Raw genomic sequence first — 21464 nt, forward strand, 5'->3', positions numbered from 1 at the left:
AGTCTGATTAAAAAAAAAAAATCAAAACCAACAACAAACAAACAACAACAACAACAAAAAAGAAAACTCAAGAGGATGAGCTGAGAGATTATTTTGATTCCAATATTTCAGGTCCTTGAACAAACCCAGGGAAATAGAGCAGGATGTCCAGCAATGCTGAGTGGTTTTGGTGGCTAGGTCTGATGAAATCACTCTGACTTAATTGAATTAGATAAGGAAGTTTAGCCTGCAGGCAGTGGCTTGAGGGAGTCACACCCAATTTTGTCATTCCCCCTCCTGCTGCCTGGAACAATGTGTCTTTGCCTCTCCTCTCCAGGTGTGAGATGGGTGTTTGCAATAGCACCTGTGCACCTTGGGGGATGGGGGAATACCATGAAATAACCAACGAGTTTGAAGTACTTTGAAACCAGAAATTAAAAATTAAATTGTTATAGGTATGAGATGCTTTTTCTGTGGCTTCTTGCAGCACTGCAAGTCACTAATGGCAAAATAATCTGCTGGGAGAAAGGGGAAACTGGCTGCAGTGTTCCAGAAGGTTGAGGAAGCTGGATGTTGGGGTGAATGCTGTACCAAAAGTCAGGCACCAGCTGCAGTTGCATGCCACAGGGACAAACCCTTTCTGTCATACCCAGCCTGAGGAGAAGGCTTCTCTTGTAAGAAACTTGGAAATGACTACATCACTCTCTGGTATCAACACATTTTTTCTAGCTGGATGCAGCCATTACTTTTGCTTATCAAACCAAATCTTCCATGTGAAAAATGTCATGAGCACAGTGTGTGATGTATTTTGCATTGGCTTTCATGAAATGAAAGAGGTTTTGGAAAGGTTCTCCTTGCCCTGGGGAGGGAAAGGAGAAAGGCAGCAAAACACATGCTGAGATACCCTTGTAATGTTTAACATCCTGGGAGGTTTCTTTCCTCTTGGACATCCAAATCCTGCCCATCAATCCCAAAATTTCAAGTGATGCTGCAGACATCTGAGAGGAGGAGCCTCTTGGTCTTCTGCAAATCAGAGAGCTGGGAAAGGAGACTGAACAGAGCCAATGGCATCCTCTGGATGCACCAGTCCCATAAAGGAAATAAACTTTCTTTTCCTTCTAGGCTGGAAGGGTTTCATGGCTGCTGTGTGCTCCTCTCTCCCTCCTGGGCTGAGACTTAGTGGTGACACTTTGCAGAGGTGTCTTTTAGGTGATAGCAGGAAATAGAACAACCCCAGCAAGCCAAAATCACAAAGGGAAGTGGGAGATCATCAGTGTCATGCACTAAGCTTCATGGAGGAAAGCTAGATAATTTGATTTCTACAGTTTGTGAATTGGAATACAGCTTCCATCATTAGAAAGAGAAAAAAAAAACCCAACAAAACATACAATCCTCAGAGTGTTAGCTTTTTAATGATTATTCCAGTGGTTACACAGAGTTCACAAAGAAAATGTTTAAAAATGGGATAATGTTTATTTAATCACAACTCCTCCAGTGGAGCTCTTAATGCAAAGACAGCTGTTTGCATATGATTATGGAAAATAAAGAAAAACTGAACACTAGAAATTAGTATTAAAGGTCTGGGCTGATGCTACATTTTTATGGGATTATACTAAATTCTTCAGTAATGCTAGAAGATGAGGAGAAAAAAAAACCTTATGAAAAACAAGGAAATTACAACAAGCTGAATTCTCTCAGGTACTGGCAGGCTTTGGTGAGGCGATCAACTCTTTGGCTGAGGTGATTCCTGGTTTTAGCAGCTTCAGAGTCCTCATCAAGGAGAAAGTTTAACTTCTCTTTATCTTGTAAAAGTTGCAGCATTGAGGTCTGCACGTTTTCTCCAAAGTCATGAAGGACAGAAGACAGGATGATCAGAGGTATCTGATTGGCAAGGCGCTTGCTTGCCTCCTGTGAGGTGGAGGAAGAAAAAGGCAAAATACTAAATTGGCAAAAAGAACTGAAATATGAAGGGTCTATTGGTAATCTGGTAAAAAAAGTGATTCCAAGGTTTTAAAACGTTGTACTGAGCTGCTGTTCAAGAAAGGAATGCTGCTATGAACTAAAAAATCTTTGCAACCAATGTCTTTTGTGCCTGAAATCTAAAAATTAAGAGTAATGGGGATATCAGCTGTTGCTTTCTTCCCTGAGCAAACTAAAGCCGAGGCAGACTGTCCTCTGCTCATCTCTGTCAGCTGCCACTGGGACAAGTTATAGGAGGACATTCCTGGCAAGCAGAACTCGTGCCCAGTTTCTGGTGTCCAACCTGTCTCCACTGAAAGCTAACAATATGTTTTGATGCAGGAAATCACAGAGGGATTTTTCCTAAAGCTGGCAAATTCCTCTATTAGATTGTTATTTAGATGGTATTTCTGATGTGGTTGTCATTTTAAGCTTAAGACAGCTTTGGAGGAAGCTTTAGCCTTAAGGGGAAATGTCCCCAGCAGCAGTGAGACCAGACTGTGCCTACATTACATCTGTTTTATCCCCATGAGACAATCTGTCTGACCTGACCAACTGCCTGGTTCATTTATGGATGCAAACTGAAACAGATCGATCCAGAAGAGCTTTTGGGGCCCTTTCCCCATGGACATCCACAGGGTTTGGGGGCCCACCTGGTGCTTTAGGGCAACACGAGGTTCTAAACCTCTCCCAGCTCTGGGAAGTGGCTGCCTCCAGCCCTCCTGGTGCTGGGTGAGCACTTAAACCTAAGTGCCTGGCTGCAATTGAGAGGTTCTGTCTTTCTTTTTGCAGCACAGCTTGGAAGTGGCATTTGTAGGTCCTATAGGGTGTAGGCATGGACACAACTTCCATCTCATTCAAATTCTGTTTGGCCTTGCATAAGTCAGTCCCAAGGAGCTGTGGTGCCCTGGCATTGGGGGGATTGTTGAAAATGGCTCTCAGGGCATTTACAAAAGTATTTACCTGCAGATAAAACACATAGCAGAATGTGCAGCAAGGTGGGATGGACGTGCTTATGCTCTTATGGCTTTGTTTCTTGTTCAATGAAAACCAAGGGTTTTGTCTTCATCAGCCTGACCATTTAATTGCAGGAATTTGTCACAAAGCCTGCTCTTGGAATTCAAAGGGAGCTGCTACCCACCTTCCTGAATTATTAATATTGAACTTGTTGCTTTCTGAGAGAGTTTTACAACAAAGCCAATCTTGATCCTGCATGTTCTGTTTCCTTTCTTTAACGTGACCCTTTAAAAACACCTCATTTGTCTGCAGAGACCTCACCTACAGGGTGCTATCTGCAGTATAGCAGATGCCCTCTGATCTCTACAGACAGCTGATATATTTTAATGTAACGTTTTATTATTGCTCCTCCTGCTGTAGTAGTTTAGGATCTGATTGCAAGCCACTGACACCACTTTCTGCTGGCTGCAGGATTGTGAAGAGTGGCTTGAGGCTGACCTGAGCCAGACTGGGAGGTAGCTAACAAGGGCTTTAGGGGCCAGCTGTCACTTTGGCACGCTCAGGCTTTTCTAATCACCATATCCTGCATCCTGCAACCTGCTGACAGAGCCCAGCTTTGCCCTGACACTCTCATCACTGGTCAGAAGCTGTAAGTAGTTTGCAGAGAAGCTGAGCATGTATCTGAATGAGACACTGGGATACCCCTGGCTATTCCCTGCACGGGGCTAGTGTGGCATGCAAGGCTCTATTGAGCCAGATCTCCAGCAAGATCTGGCTGAGGGGGATCTGCTCTGGCATTCAGGGGGCAGCAAATCTGCCTGTGAACTCACAGAGAAATAGGCACTGGTGTGAGAAATCATCTCCAAGACAACAGAGGGATCCTTTGCAGCAATCTGAGACTGCAGACTTTTTCCTAAGGACCCGTTGAGAGCGTTTTCTGCCTTAGCAGTATTTAAATCACCAATGTAAAGGTCATCCTGGCAGTACACGATTTTCTCCATTTTAAACTGGGCTCGGATATGTCTTTCAGCATCTGCTGCTTGTTTGTCTCTAATGTCTTCAATTTTCACCTAAAAAAAGAAAGGAACAAGAAGTTCTGAGACATTTGCTCCCTTTGGGAAGGTGCCAGTGCTTAGCAGTGTCCTTGGGGAATGGCAAGGTGGGCACAGTGTTCAACTGTCCTTGTGCAGCCCTGTCTAACCCCAGAACATGGGAACATGAAGTAATGCTTTGGATTGTGGTCTCTCTCTTGTGAAAGAGCAGGAAAATGTGGCTGCTTTGTCCCTTCCTTACACATGAGTGGGATCACTCCAAACCTGATGCTTGAAACCCAAAGGAAAATATCTGTTGTCAGCAAACCAAACCTGTCTGGTGCTTTTATTGCAGCCATCTGACTCTTTCTGGCCTTTTTGATACTTCCACCTAAAAGTCTGTGGGGGTGACAAAGTTCCCTCAGTCATGCTCAAATTCCCTTAAAATGCTTTCCTAGCATCCCTAAGAAAACACCCCATAACTTTTCTCATGTCCAGCGCTTGCCAGAACTTCTTCCCTCTTCATTTCTCTCACTGTGTTACACCTGAAGACCCTGCCTGAACACCTCTTTGTTCAGATAAAATAATTTATTTGTTTACTGTCTGGTTGGCCTGGGAGCTCAGCAGGGTTTGACCAGGCAAGTGAAATAGCAAACCACCTACTTCACTCACATTTGCCTCTGAGTTTCCTTTTTCAGCAGTTCCCTGTGAGTGGACTCTGTTTCTTGGCTGCCAGCATTGCTTCTGGTCTTTTCCTCAATGCTTCTCATCTTTTCCTCAAAGCTCTAAGAAAAGGCCTTCAAGGCCATCCACACCACTGAACTCCACCCCAAAACATGCTAATGTCCAAACTGTGAACAGTCACCTTCTAGTTTTTCCATGGCTGGATGATTTTTGGTTTGTCTGCTCCTGCTCCCTTTCAGCAAAGATGAGATTCCTGCACTGGCTAAAAACCTGGCTTGCTTTCAGAGAGGGAAAAACAGTTCAGCACTCTGAGAAATCATTACAGGATTTAAGTCAGAAATTAATGATAAACTCTTCAAGGTAGCCACACCAGGTTTTCTTTGCACTGTCAAGAGTTTGAGGAGAATGAATAAAGAATGTATATATTAGATCTTGTGCAAAATATACTTTCATTAGTGCCATTATAATCACGCTATCATTTTCAGGCTCTTTCTTATTTTCCCGAAGAAATTCCACACTTGCATAAGAGTAATGCAGTGAGACAGGTACCACAAGCATGGATGCATTTACAAATGCCATTTTGTTTTTTGAGAATCTCAGGTTATAGTAGTGTCTCACCTTGGCAACTCTGCTTAGATTGTGAAAATTAGCAAAATTCCTTTTAGCCAGTTCCGTAAATTTCTCTTCAACCAGTTCTAAGGGAAGAACAGAGAGACAAAATAAAGTCAGATAAGCAATTCAGGGTTTTCAGCTATTGTTAATATGAGACTTGGGAGACTACTCATTTTCTCTACTCATTCAGAAATAACTGAGCTGCTGTACTGGTACACTCTGCTTTTATGACACATACAAACAAGCAGAAATTTAGATTTCCAGGTCCAAGAACGTGACCACTTAACATCAGGTACTTCTACTGTACTGTTTCCTTGCTGTGTTATTTATTATAGTTATTTTCTAATTTTTTTATAGTTATGCTCTATTTATTATACTTATTTTTTAATTCCCTTCCAAGAGCCACTGGGAAAAGTATTAACAAATGCCAGAGACCATGTGTAGAGATGGAAGGCTCTAGAGAAAGAGCAACCCCCAAGCTGAATCAGATTTATTTCCACACACTGAAGGATCCTGAGAACATCAGCTTCTCCTGGAAAATAAACTTATCAGGCCCGGCAGTGTCCCCCACACAAGAGCCTCCCACGGGCTGGGCCATACTCATCACATTGTTCAGGATCTCAATTGCTGGCTCCTCCAGTTCTCTGATCTGCTCTCTTATAATGTCCTCAAAAGTCCTGTAGTTGCTGAAGCCTGGGAACTCCCGTCCACGGTACTGGTCTTCATATTTCCACACTTTACCAGGAGCAGTTTTTTTAGCTGTAATGGTAAAACACATTGCTTTGCTACTAAATCACTCAATGTACATGTTTCAGGTTGAAGAAAGAAGTCTATTTCTCCTCTTTGAGATGTTCTTGAGAGGAAAAACTACTGAGATGTTTTTTTGTTACCACAGAACAGAGCTAACAGGTTGTTGTTCTCTGAATGAACCATCTCACACATTGCATCAAGCATCTGACTGACAGAAATTATGATGGGCCACAAAAATTCTGGTTCTTCTTGGCATTTTTACCCTCATAGAAGTAGCTGGTCATTACAAGCCACTTCCAAGTTTTAAAAAACCCCCTAACAAAACAAACCTCCAAGCTCACTAAATGCTTTTCTGGGAAATTTAGTGTTGACTAGTTATTTTTATTTAAGATATCACAGTCAGTATTTCTTTGTTGATACTATACAAATCTGCCAATTTTTTTTGTGTGAGGTACCACCTTAGCCCAGAGCTAAAATGGAAAAACACCCACCCAGATTTTAAAATATTAATAGCAATAATAAAATAAAAAACATTAGGAGTAAAAAGAAAAATTATTATCTAGATTGTTATTATTTATTACTCTTTATTGGTGTTGCTGTTACTTAGAAGAATGCTTCAGAATATCACCAACAAATTCTGTGCCAGTGTCTTGATTCTATTGCTGTGGTGGGAGAAGAGAGACAAGCACTGACCTCTCTGTAATGACAGCATTTAACACAAACTGTCTGTGCCCCCAGGACACCACAAGAGATGGATGCTCCTGGCTTCTTGCTCTTAATTTTCTTGGAAAATATTTATTGAAGATGCTGTGTCTGGGTTTAAAAGCAAGGGGGTGGGCTCTCAGGTCAGCTGCCAGGATGGGTTCACAGAATTCACAGAATCACTGGGCTGAAAGAGAACTTCAAGATCATCGAGTCCAAGCCAGCCCCAACAGCTCAACTAAACCCTGGCACCCAGTGCCACAACCTGTGGCATTCACATTCCCTGAAAATGATCCCTTCACCCAGGGTTCTTCTCCTGGGAAGCTGAAAGGCAGCGAGAAGCCTCAGAGAAAAGAAAACCAATTCTTATCTCATTTGCTTCTCCTGTGTTGTGCTCATGTGGAATGTGTTTGGAGATTGTTCACCCACAGGTGATTGTTCCATTGGATTCTGCTGGGAGTTGTTTTCACTCTTTGGCCAATTAGGGCCAGGCTGTGTCAGGACTCTGGAAAGAGTCATGAGTTTTCATTATTATCTTTTCAGCAATCAGTAAGTATCATTTCTGTTTTCTTTAGTATAGCACAGTATTCTTTAATATATTACAGTATAATAAAGTAATAAATTAGCCTTCTGAGAACATGGAGTCAGATTCATCATTCCTTTGTTGGTGGACCTGAATTTACCATACATCCAGTCTGTTTTTAAACAAACCCAGGGATGGTGACTCCACCACCTCCCTGGGCAGACCATTCCAGTACCTTATCACCCTTTCTGTAAAAAACTTTTTCCTTATATCCAGCCTGTATTTCCCTTGGCCCAGCTTGAGACTGTTCTGTGCTTACCCCTTGCAGCACACTCCAGGAGAATCGCGCCCCACGTGCGGAATTCCTTGCGGATCTTGGTGTACAGCCTGACCTCATCCCCAAACAGCTGCTCCTCTCCCCGTGTGCTCTGAGAGATGTCATGGTTGAAGAGTTTGATCAGCTGCAGTGAATCGAACAACAAGCAGGCAATTTAATGAAGTTTCATTTCTTCAGATTAATTTGTGCATGTTAAGTAAATCTGCAGTTGTTTGATGTTAAAGCAGGGACACAGCTCACAAAAAAATCCCTTTCTTACATCTTTTATGCTCTTAGCTCCTGGTTTGTTTGTTTTTTTTATTTTTTCCCCACCAAACTGTAACAGCTAGAGGAGAACAAACTTTGTATTCTTTTGTTTTTTCCCCTGTAGACTTTTAGAGCCATTTACTAAATTCTAATAGACCAGACTTGTATGAAGTCTGATGAGCTTCCACAAACACCTCTAAAGCCTACTGAAGGCTCACTCAGGGACTAACTCCATGAGATGAGGCACTTAGATGGACCTGCAAACCACATTTTGATATCAGGAATACATTTGATCTTATGACTGTAAACAATGGGAACCCTTCTTAGTGTTGAGAATGAAGGAGTTTGTTTTCCCTTGCTAAGATGCCTGATTTTGACCCAATCAACCAAGTTGTTTTGTTTTCATGTCCCATAATCACAGGAAAAATTCTTTAGAAGAGGCCATGAGCTCCTGTGGTCCATTATTTTTGTAGGTGTGGTTTGTCTATGTTACCCTCACTAAAATGATGGATACCACAAACTTCCCAGTGGTCCATGCTGCTGTTTTGATAATTTCTGGTGGTTTCTTTTTCTCTGTTACAGTTACCTCCTTGCTTTGCTCTGTGACCAGCACTGATACTTACATCTGTGAGGAAAAACAGCTTCTCAGACTCTGTTTGGGGTGTGCCTCTTCTGTACCTTTGCAGATCCTGCAATGTTTTATGGAGGGTGTCACGAATTTGGCTCTCCAGTGCTGGCAAAGTTTTCTGTAGAGGAGACAGTGAAGAAGAACATTGAGATAGGTTAAACTTGTCAGATTTTGGAAGGAAAACAAAATCCCTCTAGAGTGATCTACACCTGCATGGGATCTTGGCTGTTTTTACAAATCCAAGAGCTTGCTGCCAGTGTCCCATGTGTGATAGTGGGATGACACAGAAAAGCAAATATGGACCTTATTGAGGGAACTCAGGAGCCAGGATCTGCCTCAGGGATCAGGCTGGACCTCACTGAGAGCTGGGCAGAACAGCTGCAGTCTAGGGCAAAATTTCACCCACAGTGAGCCAAAAACAATGTCCTCACAGGCTGTGCCAGGAAAGTGGTGACTGCTCAATTCCTGATAAATACCTGATGCAACATGGCTGTTTAGTTACTTATTTTCTGTAAATTTACATAAATTTTTTTCCTCATTTGTGACTGAATTTAAATGCTCCCTATATTTTAGCATCTTCACTTAATGGAATAAGATATATTATGTGCTGATATATTTATACCAAATAAAAACTCCAATAGGCTTACACTAGTATATTAATATAATTGAACATCTTGATGTTTTCAAGACATTTTCAGTGGAATAGAAATCACTGCTTCAGTAAGCTGACAGCAGTAACTCATCACCCAGGTGATCAACACTCATAAACAAAAATAAATATCATGGCTGTCATTGAAAAGTCAGGAATTATGAGTCACAAAGAGATGAAATCATTTGTTTATTGTTGACCTGCAGTTGAAAGGCAAATCAGAGGACAGAACATGGGGCTTTTTACCTCTGCCTCTCAGTTCAGCTTGTTCTCTGATCACTGAGTTGAAGCATCATAAAGCACATAAAGATGAAATCCAACTGCAGCCCAAGGCTGAAGGGCTGAACTTGTTTTTAGGTAGTAACTGATACAAACTGCTCAGTTTGGGACTTCTGTTACTTACAATGATGTGTTTCACAAGTTCATCTGTGAGCTTCTCTGCCAGATGGGGGATAGTAGCTTTTCCTTGTTGCATAAAAACCCTGTGAAAAAAGAGGAAAAGGTGGGTTTGGATAGCCAGGCTGTGCAGGGCAAGGAGGCAGCACTGATGCTCTGCTCTGTTTTCACTAATTCTATTACACAACTGGAGTAAAAGAAAGGGGCTCTGGGCCATGATGGTACAGATGTGACAACTGCCCAGGACTCTGGGTTTATTCAAGAGTTGTCTGACTGAGCAAAGGGAAGCAGAGAAAAATCTGAAAAAAAGCAAATTCTAACAGCAGATGAATGTGCTGTTCTATTATTTCTTCATGTGTGAACAACCCTTGTCAGCTGCCATTCTCTGTGTTATGATTTATTTGCTGCTGAGTCATCTGGGCAGGCTGTGTCCTCAGCACAGCCTTTCTTTCTCATGCTGTTCCTCCATGCTTTCCAGTGAACAGAAATACTTCAGTGCCTGATTGAAGTGCTCAGATGCTTTAACTTGAATTCTTTGGGACTATTCAGAACTTCTGAAGTTCATAGCATTTTCCCCATGTATTTTGCATCCAAAAAAAAACCCAAAAACATTTTTAAAAGTTTATTCAGTAGGTAAAAATCTTTTGGGTTACTGAAACACAACCCTACATGGGCAATGAGAAATATTGAGTATAATAAATACCTGTTTGTATCCCCTAACCAGTTAAATCTCAGAAAATCAACAGGGAGCTTTGAGGTGACTTTAACATGTTTTTGATGAGAACTTTTCTGTGAGGAGTACCTGAAATATTTGTGATTCTCAAAGAAGTTTCTCTCCTGTTGGATTGCAGCAGCCAAGGTCAGTTTGTTGTGGATGTCCTGCTGCCCACGGCACTTCACAATCATGTAGCCCTTTTTGAGGGGGATTACCCTGTTTTGCAGTATTTTAACAATGGCCTCTTCAGTTCCCCTGTCCACCAGGTCAGGTTTTGTGAGGATTCCTGTGAAGTTAAAAGAGAAAGTTAATCACCAAGCAGGAACACTCTGTACCATGATTTATAAAGCAATTTTTTTTGTATTCTCTCTCCTAGAAAGTTCTCAGCTCCCAGGCTGTAAAACTCACTCTGCAGTTCCTCTCACCACACCTTTTGCTTTGCAAACCTTTCTTTTAGGGTTTTTTTTAAAGCAAAGCTTTTTTACCATTAACTTCAGATCAACTACCATTAACTGAGATTTTCAGCTTCCAGTTATTCATAACAGGAGTGCCAGCAAGACACCAGACTAAGGGATTCTTGGAGCTGCTCAAGAATTGTGACTAGAAATACTTGCAGATATATTCTTTAGCCTGTTTTCTGTTTTGGATTTTTTTTCCCCCCTCTTCTTCTAGTAGCTAATTTCACAGAGCACAGAACATCAGACCTCATGGGAAGGAATAAAAAAGATTTGACCTCCTTTTCAGCTCCTAGCTTAAAAAATGATCTCACCTATTGTCCTTTCTCCAGTGGGGTCCACCTCTTGAGCCATTTTCAATGCTTCTGTTGTTGCAATATCCACGTTACATGGCACCACTACCAAATTGACTGTCTCTTTGCAGCCAATAATTCTTTTAAGTAGCATTTTGATCTGCAATTCAATACAGCAGTGAGGAGGTTCAGTGAAATCAGACACTTGCTTGTAGGATGTGACAATTTCTAGCAATATGAGCCACTGCCTGATGACATTAAATGCCACATATGCTGAGGATAGTGTTACATGCTAGAGGCTGGCATGGAAAGGGCCCAGAAGAAGAATGCAGCCTCTTTTCTCATGTCAGGATTAATCCAAACCTCTGGCATGAATGAGACCAGACTGATGTTGTTAAGCCTGTCTTGACAGCTACATGGAGTTTAACCTCTTGTGCATATCTAATCTTTCATTATGGGAATAATAAAGGTATTTGAAATCTAACACATGTAAGAAAGCCAGGCTCTGAGGTGTAGGTATACACTTATGGAAAGAAAGCAAGCTCGATTGTGCTGATAAATCTCAAATTTTATCTCTGAAAGGAGCACAAATGTGTTTGGCTTATTTTTCAGTGGAATAATCGTAGGGAAATTTTAAAAAGCACCAAAACTGAAGATGCTCATGACATCTAGTTGACATTTTTCTGTTTCAATCCCAAACTAAGTGAGTTCCTCATAATTTGTGTTGTTTTGTAGAAGCTTCACAGAGCACTGCGGCGCTTATTCCACAGTAAATAAATTTTTTTCCCCCTGGATTTTGGTAAAGATGCCTCTCTTTTCTACTTCCTACCCATCCCAGTTTCTGACAGGCTGCAGTGCTACAGACTCCATCTCTGGAGCATACAGACAGCTGGGAACAAGGGAAAAGTTTGGATTTTATCACACCTGCTGCTTTCTTCTCAATACAACAGAAAGATTGCAATCTAATGTGGAATTAAATTACTCTCCTCCCAGAAAGTAAAGCTCAGACAATCCAATCTTGTCTCATTTCTATTTGGTATATCTAGTTTAGCTTGGGCTCCTTTTATTGCAAGTTCCCATTTAAAGGTATTTTAGGAGAAACAACACACCCAGCTCCTGCAGATCACCCTCACAGCAGGCCTTATCCTACCAGAGTTTTATTTGCATTTCCCAGCATTTCCTCTAAAAGCAGCCAGAGGAAGGGCAGAAATCCCCTCCATTTATTCTGTTTACTTCACAAAAGGTCTGCTGGGAGCCCTCAGGGGATGAAACCCCGGGCACAGATTGGCACACGAGGCTGATTTTTACCTGGTCCCCGATGTCTTTTGGCTGGTCCCCCACGGCCACCCTGGCAATTCCAGGGAGATCAATTAGAGTCAGATCTGGGACATCAGGGGACCGAACTTCCAGGGAAATTAACTGCCCGCTAATGGCACCTCTAGGACCGGCCACAACATCCTGGGCTGTGAAAAGAGCAAGGCAATGAATACAAGCTTCAAATGATGCATCAAACCAAAGCTGGACACAATGGCTTTGAAATGTACCAACTATCTGTCACCTAAGGTTCTTTCAGGCTTGGCGTTTTCTTTCAGATCCAGCCACACACTTTAATTACCTTAATTCGTACCAATTGCCTGGCCAGTTTTGAGAATATCCAAATAATGTATTGAAAAGCTAATTAAAAAAAAAAAAATAGAAAGAATAGCAATTTATGCAAAAATCTAAGGAAATTATAATGCAGAACAAGTTGATATGAATTCCAGTTGGAATATGAGCTGCAATATTTTACAGAGCATATATTTATGGACTCTTATGTATGCAGACAAAATACATGTAAATAAACCACAATGAAAGGGATCAGGTAAAACAATGGCCAGTTGTAGAAATACTTCCTCAACAACAAGAGACTTTGTAAGCATTAATTAATTCTTGGATGCTGTGAAAGAAATATAGGTGTTGTTCTATATTCTTCCTAATTTTATAGGGAGATTGAGAGTAAATTGTCCCAGATACTACTAGACAATAATGCTTGAACTGTGAATACAGAGAATAAAGGAAACCTCAGTCATTCTCATCAGAGATTTTCAGCTCTTTAATTACCTTAATTCATACCAATTGCCTGGCCAGTTTTGAGAATATCCAAATAATGTATTGAAAAGCTAATTTTAAAAACAGAAAGAATAACAATATTCAGAACTGTGCAAGTCAAGGAAATAAGGACAATCCAACTTTCACACTTAGGGCAAGTGCTTACTGCCCTTTGGGTAAGAACACTGATTTCTTATCCAGCATGAAGTGTCATAACAGTAAAGCTGAGACATGTGAAGGGCAATGACTGAGCCTGTGGTCACAGAAGCTCTCTGTCCTTCACTCTGCCTTCTTGCAATTTCCTCCAAAGTAATAAGATTTCCAGCCAGAGACACCTCAAGCACTCTCTGGGCTTTTGAACTGATGACAGGAACCATTTAGGTCACATGTTTACAATTTGACAGACAACCTCCCCAAACCAGGACACCAGGAAGCACCAGCCAGGTAAGGACATAGCCTGAGCATTTATCATGGATCAGGATAAAAGAATCATGGCTCTAGTGGTTGGCATCCCTGCCCAAGGTGTTGGAACTAGAAGACCTTGAAGGTCCCTTCCAATCCAGGCCATTCTGGGATCATCATAAATCATCTTCACCACTGAAGCAGTGGTACAACTCCCTTGACAGAAATGAGTTTTGCTGACCCAGCTTCATCTGCTCTGAATCCAGCTCTTGGTGTAACTCCACAGTCACTGTGGATGCTGCTCAGGCTAGGAGGAGGATTCAGAGGAGATGGAGCCAGCCAAATCCACTCACCTTGCCTTATTGCTCTGTCCACCTCAGAGGCGTTCTGCAGCTCCTGGGTCACATTTCTGTAGGAGATCTTCCCTTGCCATGCCTGCCCTTCAGGCAACCTCTTCAGTTTAAGCTCCAAGGGACACCGAGTGACAATGCCTGCAGCAGTTCCAAAGGCAGAGGTTGTGCATGAAACACAGCCTTGAGGTGTGTGGTGTACACAGGGTTGCCTCTTTCACACAAAAATGTTTCACACAAAAATGTGGAAATGTTCCAAGAAATGCTGCCAGAGGGGACTTGTCCAACTTTCTGCTCAGAGCAGGATTGTCACCAGTGCTAGATGAGGTCAACCATGGCTCTTCCCAGACATGTCTGCCCTGCAAATCCCCACAGATGGAGTTTTGCTCCTCTCCGGATGATCTGTTTCAGTGCTGCAACTAAATCCTATGAAAAACCTTTCCACAACTCCAGCCTGAAAGACTGGATTATACTGTAAACTCACATGGATTATATTGTAAACTCCCATGGAACTTGCAAAATTTATGTGTGTAAAAATACACACACAGAGCTGGAAAGTACATCTTCTTGAGCTGTAAAGTCTTTCATCATCTCTGACAAATAATGCATTAAGTAAAGATCTTTGTACACTTTTTACACATAATAATAATAATAATAAAAGTTATCTGTAAGAAAATGTAGTTTAAAAAACCCAAACCCACCCCAAAAGCAAATTTAAAAGCTGGTTTTCCATGTGAAATTAATACTCTGCTGCACTGCTGCTTTCTGGGAAATGCACAGATTCAGCTGGGACAATCACACTACACTTCTTACTGCTGGTGTCTTGACCACCAGGACCACGTGCCTTGGAGTTACCTTGTGGTGCCTCACTCGCACCTCCACTTCTCAGTCATGGAATGATCCAATTCTAGACCGAAAAAAAAAAAAAGAAAAAAAAGAAAAAAAAAAATCCCTTCCACTTCATCAAAGAGAAAATGTGAGAGAGTGAATTCTTACCATTGCCCCTGGGGAGAGCAACACCAGACAGGGCTTCGAGGACAGAACTTTTCCCGGAGCTCTGGTCTCCAATCACCGCAATCGCTGGCAAGGACAGGTCCTTTTCTATTCCAAGAGCTCTCAGGCTGTCAACAAGATCAATGCAGGGTCGGATCTTCTCCTCATACTGGTTGTACAAGCTGTGCTCTGCAGCCTGTTAGAGTTAGGATTACAATTAATTTTCCATAATTAAAAAAAAAAAGAAAAAAAAAGTCGCATTTTCTGTTCATCGTTCTTTAGTAAAAGTTATTTACTGGCATCAAGCTCTACTTTGTATCACTGTGCATCCTTGCATCTCCATGTAATAAACAGGTGTCTGTAAATATGAAAGAAACAGTTGAGTCAGACCATCCTTAGTAAAAATAACAAATTTTGGAAGCCGTCCTGAGAAGGTAAAGAACACATTACTAAGTGAGGTGTCGTGGTTTGAGGGGAAATGAGTTTTTTTTGGGATGGTGTGGTCATGCTAATCAGTGTCTAAATTTTAATATTGGCACTTGGTTTGTCCACTGAGGGCATGGATACGCTTCTGAGAACACAGGGGGTTAAAAGCTGTGAACTCTCACTGGAAGTTCTTTTTGAGTTCTGGTCTTGGACGAGAGGAGACCTCTCCCCTGTCTAGCTCCGAGCTGGGCAGGGTCGGGGGGAGGGGGGCCATGTGGCTGGAGGGAGGCCAAGCCTGGGCTGAAGAGCAGAAGAGAGCACTGCGAGGGCTTTGGGCAGCCATCTCCCATTCCCCGCCACCGAAGGAGAAGGGGGGGTGCCCAGCAGGGCAGCCAGCTGTGGGAGTTCATGAACCAAGCCGGCAGAGCTTGACACTTTTAACTCTTCTTGAGACGATAGAAACTTTGCAAATGCTGATTCTTCTTAGAGTTAGTGAGATTGAGAGAAGTTGAGAAGAATTCTAGGTGGGAGGAGATGATGGAGTGGCTTTTGGCTGGACTTTTCTTGGATAGCTATGGACAGAACCCTTGAGTTCCTGTGACACAGAGACTGCATTCTAGGGGGAGGCAATGGCTCAGAGCCAGGAGAGTGCGGTGATGTGAGAGTGTGTGAACAGAGACGACGGGTGAGGAGGGTGGTAGTGGTGCCCTCCATCTTCGAAAAAGAAGAAGAAGAAAATAATCTCTGTTCAAGAGACCCCTCAGCCCCAGGGGGTGAAACATGGGGGGAACAGGTGTCCCAAAAAGAGAGGGACGGTGCTCTTTTTTTAGAACTGGACAAAGCATCCTTAAAGGGAAAAACCCTAGAAGCAGCTCTGGTCCATGTGCAGTGGTGAGAGCACTGGACATGGAAAGAAGAAATCACGATGGCAAAATGTTTTCTGGGCAGTGCCACACGTGACAAGGAAACACGAGAAGTTTCGCCTGTTTCCTGAGTGAAGTCTGTGGTGCAAGAGAGACTCCTCTCTTCTCGAGGAATTGAGAATTGATTATCCAAAGGGTAGTAACAGAATTAAGAAATTTGGTGGGGGGTAGGAGGAGGAAATTTAGAAAGTTCATCTTGTGTTCTGTGTGTTTTCCCCTGTAGCTTTAAGTTAATAAAGTTTTTTTCCTTTCAATCGTAAGTTGGAGCCTGCTCTGCTCTGTCTCTGATCACATCTCACAGTAGAAACCAAGAAAAGAAGTATTCTCATAGAAGCACTAGCATTTTGCCAAGGTCAGACCATGACATGTGGTTTGTTAATTTTTTTAATAACAGCTTTTTTAATAACTGCCATTTTCTTCCACTCATCCACAGATATAGTAAAGCATGTGTATGCAAATGAAGACTGATCCCAGAAATCACTGAATTTGGTAAAAAAATAGCTTATTAGGTCTTTGTTTTGCAGTTTGAAGATTTAGCTTGTGCACAGGCACCAAAAGAGTTCTGCTGTAACATTCTTAACAGGTGGCTGAAATCTTTTAGATCATCATGGTTCCTCCTTCTTTGCCTCATTTTAGGCTCACATAAAGCATGAATATGAGTGGGTTGTTTTAAATGACTGATTATTGTCATTTTCTGGATTTGACACTGGTCCAGATATTAACACAGGCTCTTCATTTATATGAAAACAAAACAAATAATTTCCAGTCTTTGGCAAAACTGGTCCATCTGCTGTTAAATATGCTCAGCTGAAGTATATAAAGATCAGCTTGGTCTCTTCTCCATGTTCCTCTCTCCATGTTCCAGTGACTGCTGAAGTTAGAGATGCAATTTTGGAAGCACCAATATGTTTCAGACATATTGGGCCAGGCACATTCAAACCTGATTTTTTGAAAAGAAAAACTGAAGTTTCTCTCCATCACTTTTATCCAAGAAAAATACTTCTAGAAGTATGTCTGTGGATCAGATGCACTCAAACAAAGCAGATTTTTTGGTTCAAGATGAGGAAGGCAGCACACATTATTGGAGGCAGGAATTTTGGTAACCCCTGCCCGCTCTCTTCACTACAATGTTTAATAGCTACTAAATTCTCAAAAAACTTCAATAACTGCATCACAGACTTAAAACCAAGCTGTGTTCAGTGTTAAATACCCAAACAGGTTATTATGAACCTTTCTGTGCATTTCTGTTAAGGGTTGAAGAGCCTCAAGAAAAAAAACCTCAGCTTTTATGATTTCTGTTCAACATTTGTTGCTAGGATTGAGACAGACACATGCCACACATTAAATTGGCTTCTAGGCTGCAGCCATCTCTTTTTTTAGACCTGAATTATTAATGTTTGCAGATTAATTGCAGGTACTTCTCTTGCCACTTACATGCTAGGCCTCATCCCAAAATTTCTCCTTAGACCTAACAAGTGCAGATTGCCCAAGAGACAAAGAAATTAATTCTGGGGCACAAAGTGAAATAACAGAGTAAGAGTGGGGAGGATCTGTGCCCTCTCCTTGCCTTACCTCGTCCTCTTCTGCGAAAAACTTCTTCTCAAAGTCCTGGTCATAGTTAGTTTTGATCTCAAACAGTTTCTCTGACTTCCCAGGATCATCCTCTGGTTCTGGTGGGAGAGGCACTCTAGCAGCTTCTGGAAATGGTTTTACAAAAGAAAATACAAACCCCTCTTTCTTGGGGGTATTTTTGGTGCTTTCAGGTTGTTTGAACGCTGCTTTCTTTTTATCCATGGTCTGCTGATTTACTGGCCTTGGATGTATGGTGTCTGCAAGTGCTTCACTAAATATTGATCAGTGCCTGGTCCAACCACTCTGAGGTGCAGCTTCTGAAACCAAACACGGGGAAAGTCAGTGACTCCACCTGGCAACAATGATCAGAGCAGAGAAAATCAAACACCGCTTTTATTTCCTGATCCAAACCCTTGGTAGGTGCCAAGAGCCACAGCTCTTTTCAAATCACTGAGATTGCTCTCCAGAGGATAGACTTGAAACACTTCTCCCTACCTCTCTTAAACTCTCTTTTTGGTATTAAAAAAAAATTGCGACAGGAAAAACAATGTTTGTTTTTTTGAGGAAAAAAAAAGTAACACCAGTTTTTGAAAAAAGCAAATTCTCCTCAATGAAAAAATTTGCTGAAAGGTGTTTGGAGAAGCTCAGTCAGTGTCAAGGCAGGACTGGAGGGAATGTGAATCCTTAACTCCCTGGGGTCAGGAGTGTAGGGCTGTGGGCTGGCTCCAATCCATAGACTGCTAAGTGCCCATCTCATCTCTTTTGTGAAAGAAATACTTGTCAGGGGCAAGCCTGACACCTGTTTTTGAAGCTCTGTATCTTGGTCCCCTCCTCTATAGCTTAAAACCCTCTGCCAAAAGCAGACTTTTCTTCACATGATGTTAGAGAAGGAAGGATAGGAGGCACTTTAAAATTTATTTCCTTGTTCAGCATTTCCTTATGAAAAAGTTTTGTTTTCCATGGGTGACTGAGGAAATTAGTGGCTTTTGGTGTGACACTATCTGGGGAAGGCGATTTCCAGAGAAAGTGATTTAAGGAAAAAAACCCCAAGAGTCCTTTTTCAAAGCTAGATGTTTTAGCCTCCCTCTGCCAAAACCAAGATCTGTTTAACTCAAACACTTCAGAAAACAAACTAGGAGAACCACACCTTTTCTTCAAATAACTTCCTGTTCTGTTTAAATTTTTTGGTTGAATTATGTTTTCAGGCTTTCTAATTTAAACAGATGCCAAAACAGGATGATCAGACACAATGTAGGTTATACTTTCAATGTGTAAAACAAGTTCAGGAAAAAAACCACACATTGTAGCAGAGCAGTTGAGAGAAGGTTGTGGGCCAGGCAAGAGAAACTGGATACAGTGATTGTGTGGGTATTTTTAATTAGATTGATTGCTAATACAGCATGTAAATATTGCCAGTGCAAAATCAAAATAACAACTCCAATATTCCAATGGATTATAATCAGGCCATGGTCCTTGTGCTGAGTTACAAGTGAGACCCCCTTGCTTCCAAAACTTCTCAGAGCAGTCTAGGTGCAAGCTGCTGCACTTCAGTCCCAGATTTGGTCAGCAGTCCATGTCTAAAGGGTTACAATACGAGCAGGTTCAGGCAGAAATGTACAGATTTCCAGTCTTTGGCCTTGCAGAATTCATCATTGCAAAGCAACAAAGCACCTCTGGAGCTACTTTAGGATTTTATGTCTGTGTTTAGGTGGACCTTGGGTATTTTAACACCTGTCCAAAAGCACTGGAGCTGGACTTACCTTGTAGGCATCCCTGGTGGGGGTGGGGAGAGAAGGGGATGGAGAAGGGGGAAAACCAACCCAGAAACTTCCTGCAGCTTTGTGACACCAGTTTGTCCTGTTGGCCAAGCCTCCAGCAGCATTTTATACTCTTTTTGTGGTCAATGTGCACCAAAGTCAATCACAAACATCTCAGTTCCCCACCTCTGGAGTGAATTAATTATGCAAACATCCAGACATCCTGCAATACCCACCTGGTGTGTTTACTCAGGACAAACCCCATGGCCATCACAGAAGGGGAAGGGATGTGGGGGAGGGCTGAGGATGCATGAGGAGGTACAACCATCTTTAGTTAACCTTTACAAACATCGAGGTGGGGTGCAGACCACAGGGTGCACACACACACTCAACACCCCTGCACAAAGATACCTGCAGTCAGCACCAGAATAAACACCTGTGGGGATTTCTAGGGCTGCACTCCTGGACTAGGAAAGGGTGGGTGGGTTTTGTAACCCTTCCCTGTGCCACACGGGCATAGTGATTTCTTTGTGTGCTGAGCCGTGACAACATCGGATGAAAGAAAGGAGGAGAGGGAAACAAAAAAGCTGCAATTGTAAAGAGCCCTTCTACAATGGGCCAGAAGCCACTTGTGAAACATGACACCTCGATGACGCGATGATGCTGAAAGTCTGCCAAAAAATTTCCTCTCCCCAGAGCTGCCCCTGCCTCCTTTGTCGGGACAGTACTGATTTCACTGAGCTTTATCTTTAGAATTTGCCTGCCTGTGTGAGGGAAACCACTCCCAGCACAACACGAAGCACTCTCTGCACACCCACATCTGCACAAACACCAACCTGCCAAAGAGAAGTTCCTTTTTCTGTAACGACACTTTGGCTTTGCATCGGTACAAGATGAAAAGCCCCTTCTAAAAAATCCCCTCTCAAACCCAAGGTGCAGAACTGCAGTGCTGAACCCACACAGCTCCTGGATTTATTCACTCTCTGTCCAGCCAGAGGAGCACATGGATTTCTGGCTGACACACCCTGTGACTTCAGGGTATTTGGGTAAACCTCACAGTTTCCAGGTTGTATGGTTATTAACTCCAGCTGTCTTCTCATAAAGAAAATGAAGCAACGCAAAGCTTATGATCCTACTCATAAATAGTGCTGGCTAGATCATCTTGTTGAATAATGGCTTTTAAAAAAAGTTAAATGCCATCTCTCAGCTGTTTCCTTTTAAAGAGGAAATAATACTACTAATGTATTTTATTTTTTTTATTTTTCTACCCCAGAAAGGAAAAAATCCTGCTCCCGGCAACCCTGTTTAATCCCACTTACTTTAGATGTTTTAGGCTGCCTTGTCACATTAAAAGGAATAAAGACAACAGTAAAAAATTGCATTATTCTTTTTAGAAGAAGGAAGGGAGAAACTTACCTTTGTAAGTGTCCTGAAGGAAGGAGAAGCAGTGACTTTCTGAAACTTCTTCAGAAGCTTTTTTCTTTACAGGCTCCACCTTCCCATTATGACAACAAGGAGCAGAAATGAAACTAATTCTCACAGGAGAAATATTTGGCTTTTGTGGAATGACCAGGCTGTTTCAAAAGGCAGAGCTGCCACGAGTGGGCACCACTTGCTTATTTTGCACTAGGCTCAATTAAGGAAATGGGTATCCTAACACATGAATGGTGTCCACAGACAAGGGGGCACCTCACAGCCAGTTCAGAGAGCCAGAGAATCCTAGAATGGTTTGGGTTGGGAGAACATAAAGATGATCTTGTTCCATCCCTCTGCCATGGGCAGGGACACCTTCCACTGTCCCAGGCTACTCCAAGCCCTGTTCCACCTGGCCTTGGGCACTGCTAGGGATCCAGGGGCAGCCACAGCTGCTCTGGGCACCATGTGCCAGGGCCTCCCCACCCTCACAGGGCACAATTCCTTCTTAATGTCCAATCTAACGCTACTTCCTTTCAATTTAAAGGCATTCCCCCTTTTCCTATTACTACTTGCCCTTGTAAAAATCTCTCAGCCTTCTTCTCGCCGAAGCCTCTCAGAAGA

General features: G+C 42.3%; 1 protein-coding gene across 2 annotated transcripts; it reads right to left on the minus strand.

The window, feature by feature from the left end:
• Positions 1 to 1372: 1372 nt before the first annotated feature.
• LOC132324099 (interferon-induced GTP-binding protein Mx-like) lies at positions 1373 to 20998 on the minus strand. 2 transcript variants are annotated; one of them, XM_059840098.1, is made up of 14 exons: positions 20844 to 20998; positions 17671 to 17987; positions 14753 to 14945; positions 13760 to 13897; positions 12225 to 12379; positions 10938 to 11076; positions 10256 to 10454; positions 9461 to 9539; positions 8404 to 8526; positions 7517 to 7658; positions 5823 to 5981; positions 5229 to 5305; positions 3726 to 3965; positions 1373 to 1887 (listed from the first exon to the last, which is right to left on the minus strand). In XM_059840098.1, exons 2-14 carry the CDS (start codon positions 17890 to 17892, stop codon positions 1654 to 1656), a joined length of 2100 nt encoding a protein of 699 aa, XP_059696081.1. In that variant the 5' UTR covers positions 17893 to 17987; positions 20844 to 20998; the 3' UTR covers positions 1373 to 1653. The 2 variants fall into 2 exon arrangements, with proteins under 2 accessions (XP_059696081.1, XP_059696082.1); XM_059840099.1 differs by having other exon boundaries at positions 17671 to 18022; positions 20844 to 20958.
• Positions 20999 to 21464: the final 466 nt, after the last annotated feature.

This window comes from Haemorhous mexicanus, chromosome 2 (assembly GCF_027477595.1).
Source record: "Haemorhous mexicanus isolate bHaeMex1 chromosome 2, bHaeMex1.pri, whole genome shotgun sequence".
Taxonomy (NCBI): domain Eukaryota; kingdom Metazoa; phylum Chordata; class Aves; order Passeriformes; family Fringillidae; genus Haemorhous; species Haemorhous mexicanus.

Coding starts and splice junctions, on each gene's coding strand:
- LOC132324099 (XM_059840098.1), bottom strand. CDS start 17,892: ATGGATAAAAAGAAAGCAGCGTTCAAACAACCTGAAAGCACCAAAAAT. Junction 5,982..7,516: donor CCTGGAGTGTGCTGCAAGGG/GTAAGCACAGAA, acceptor TTACCATTACAG/CTAAAAAAACTGCTCCTGGT. Junction 5,306..5,822: donor GATCCTGAACAATGTGATGA/GTATGGCCCAGC, acceptor TTCTTCCCTTAG/AACTGGTTGAAGAGAAATTT.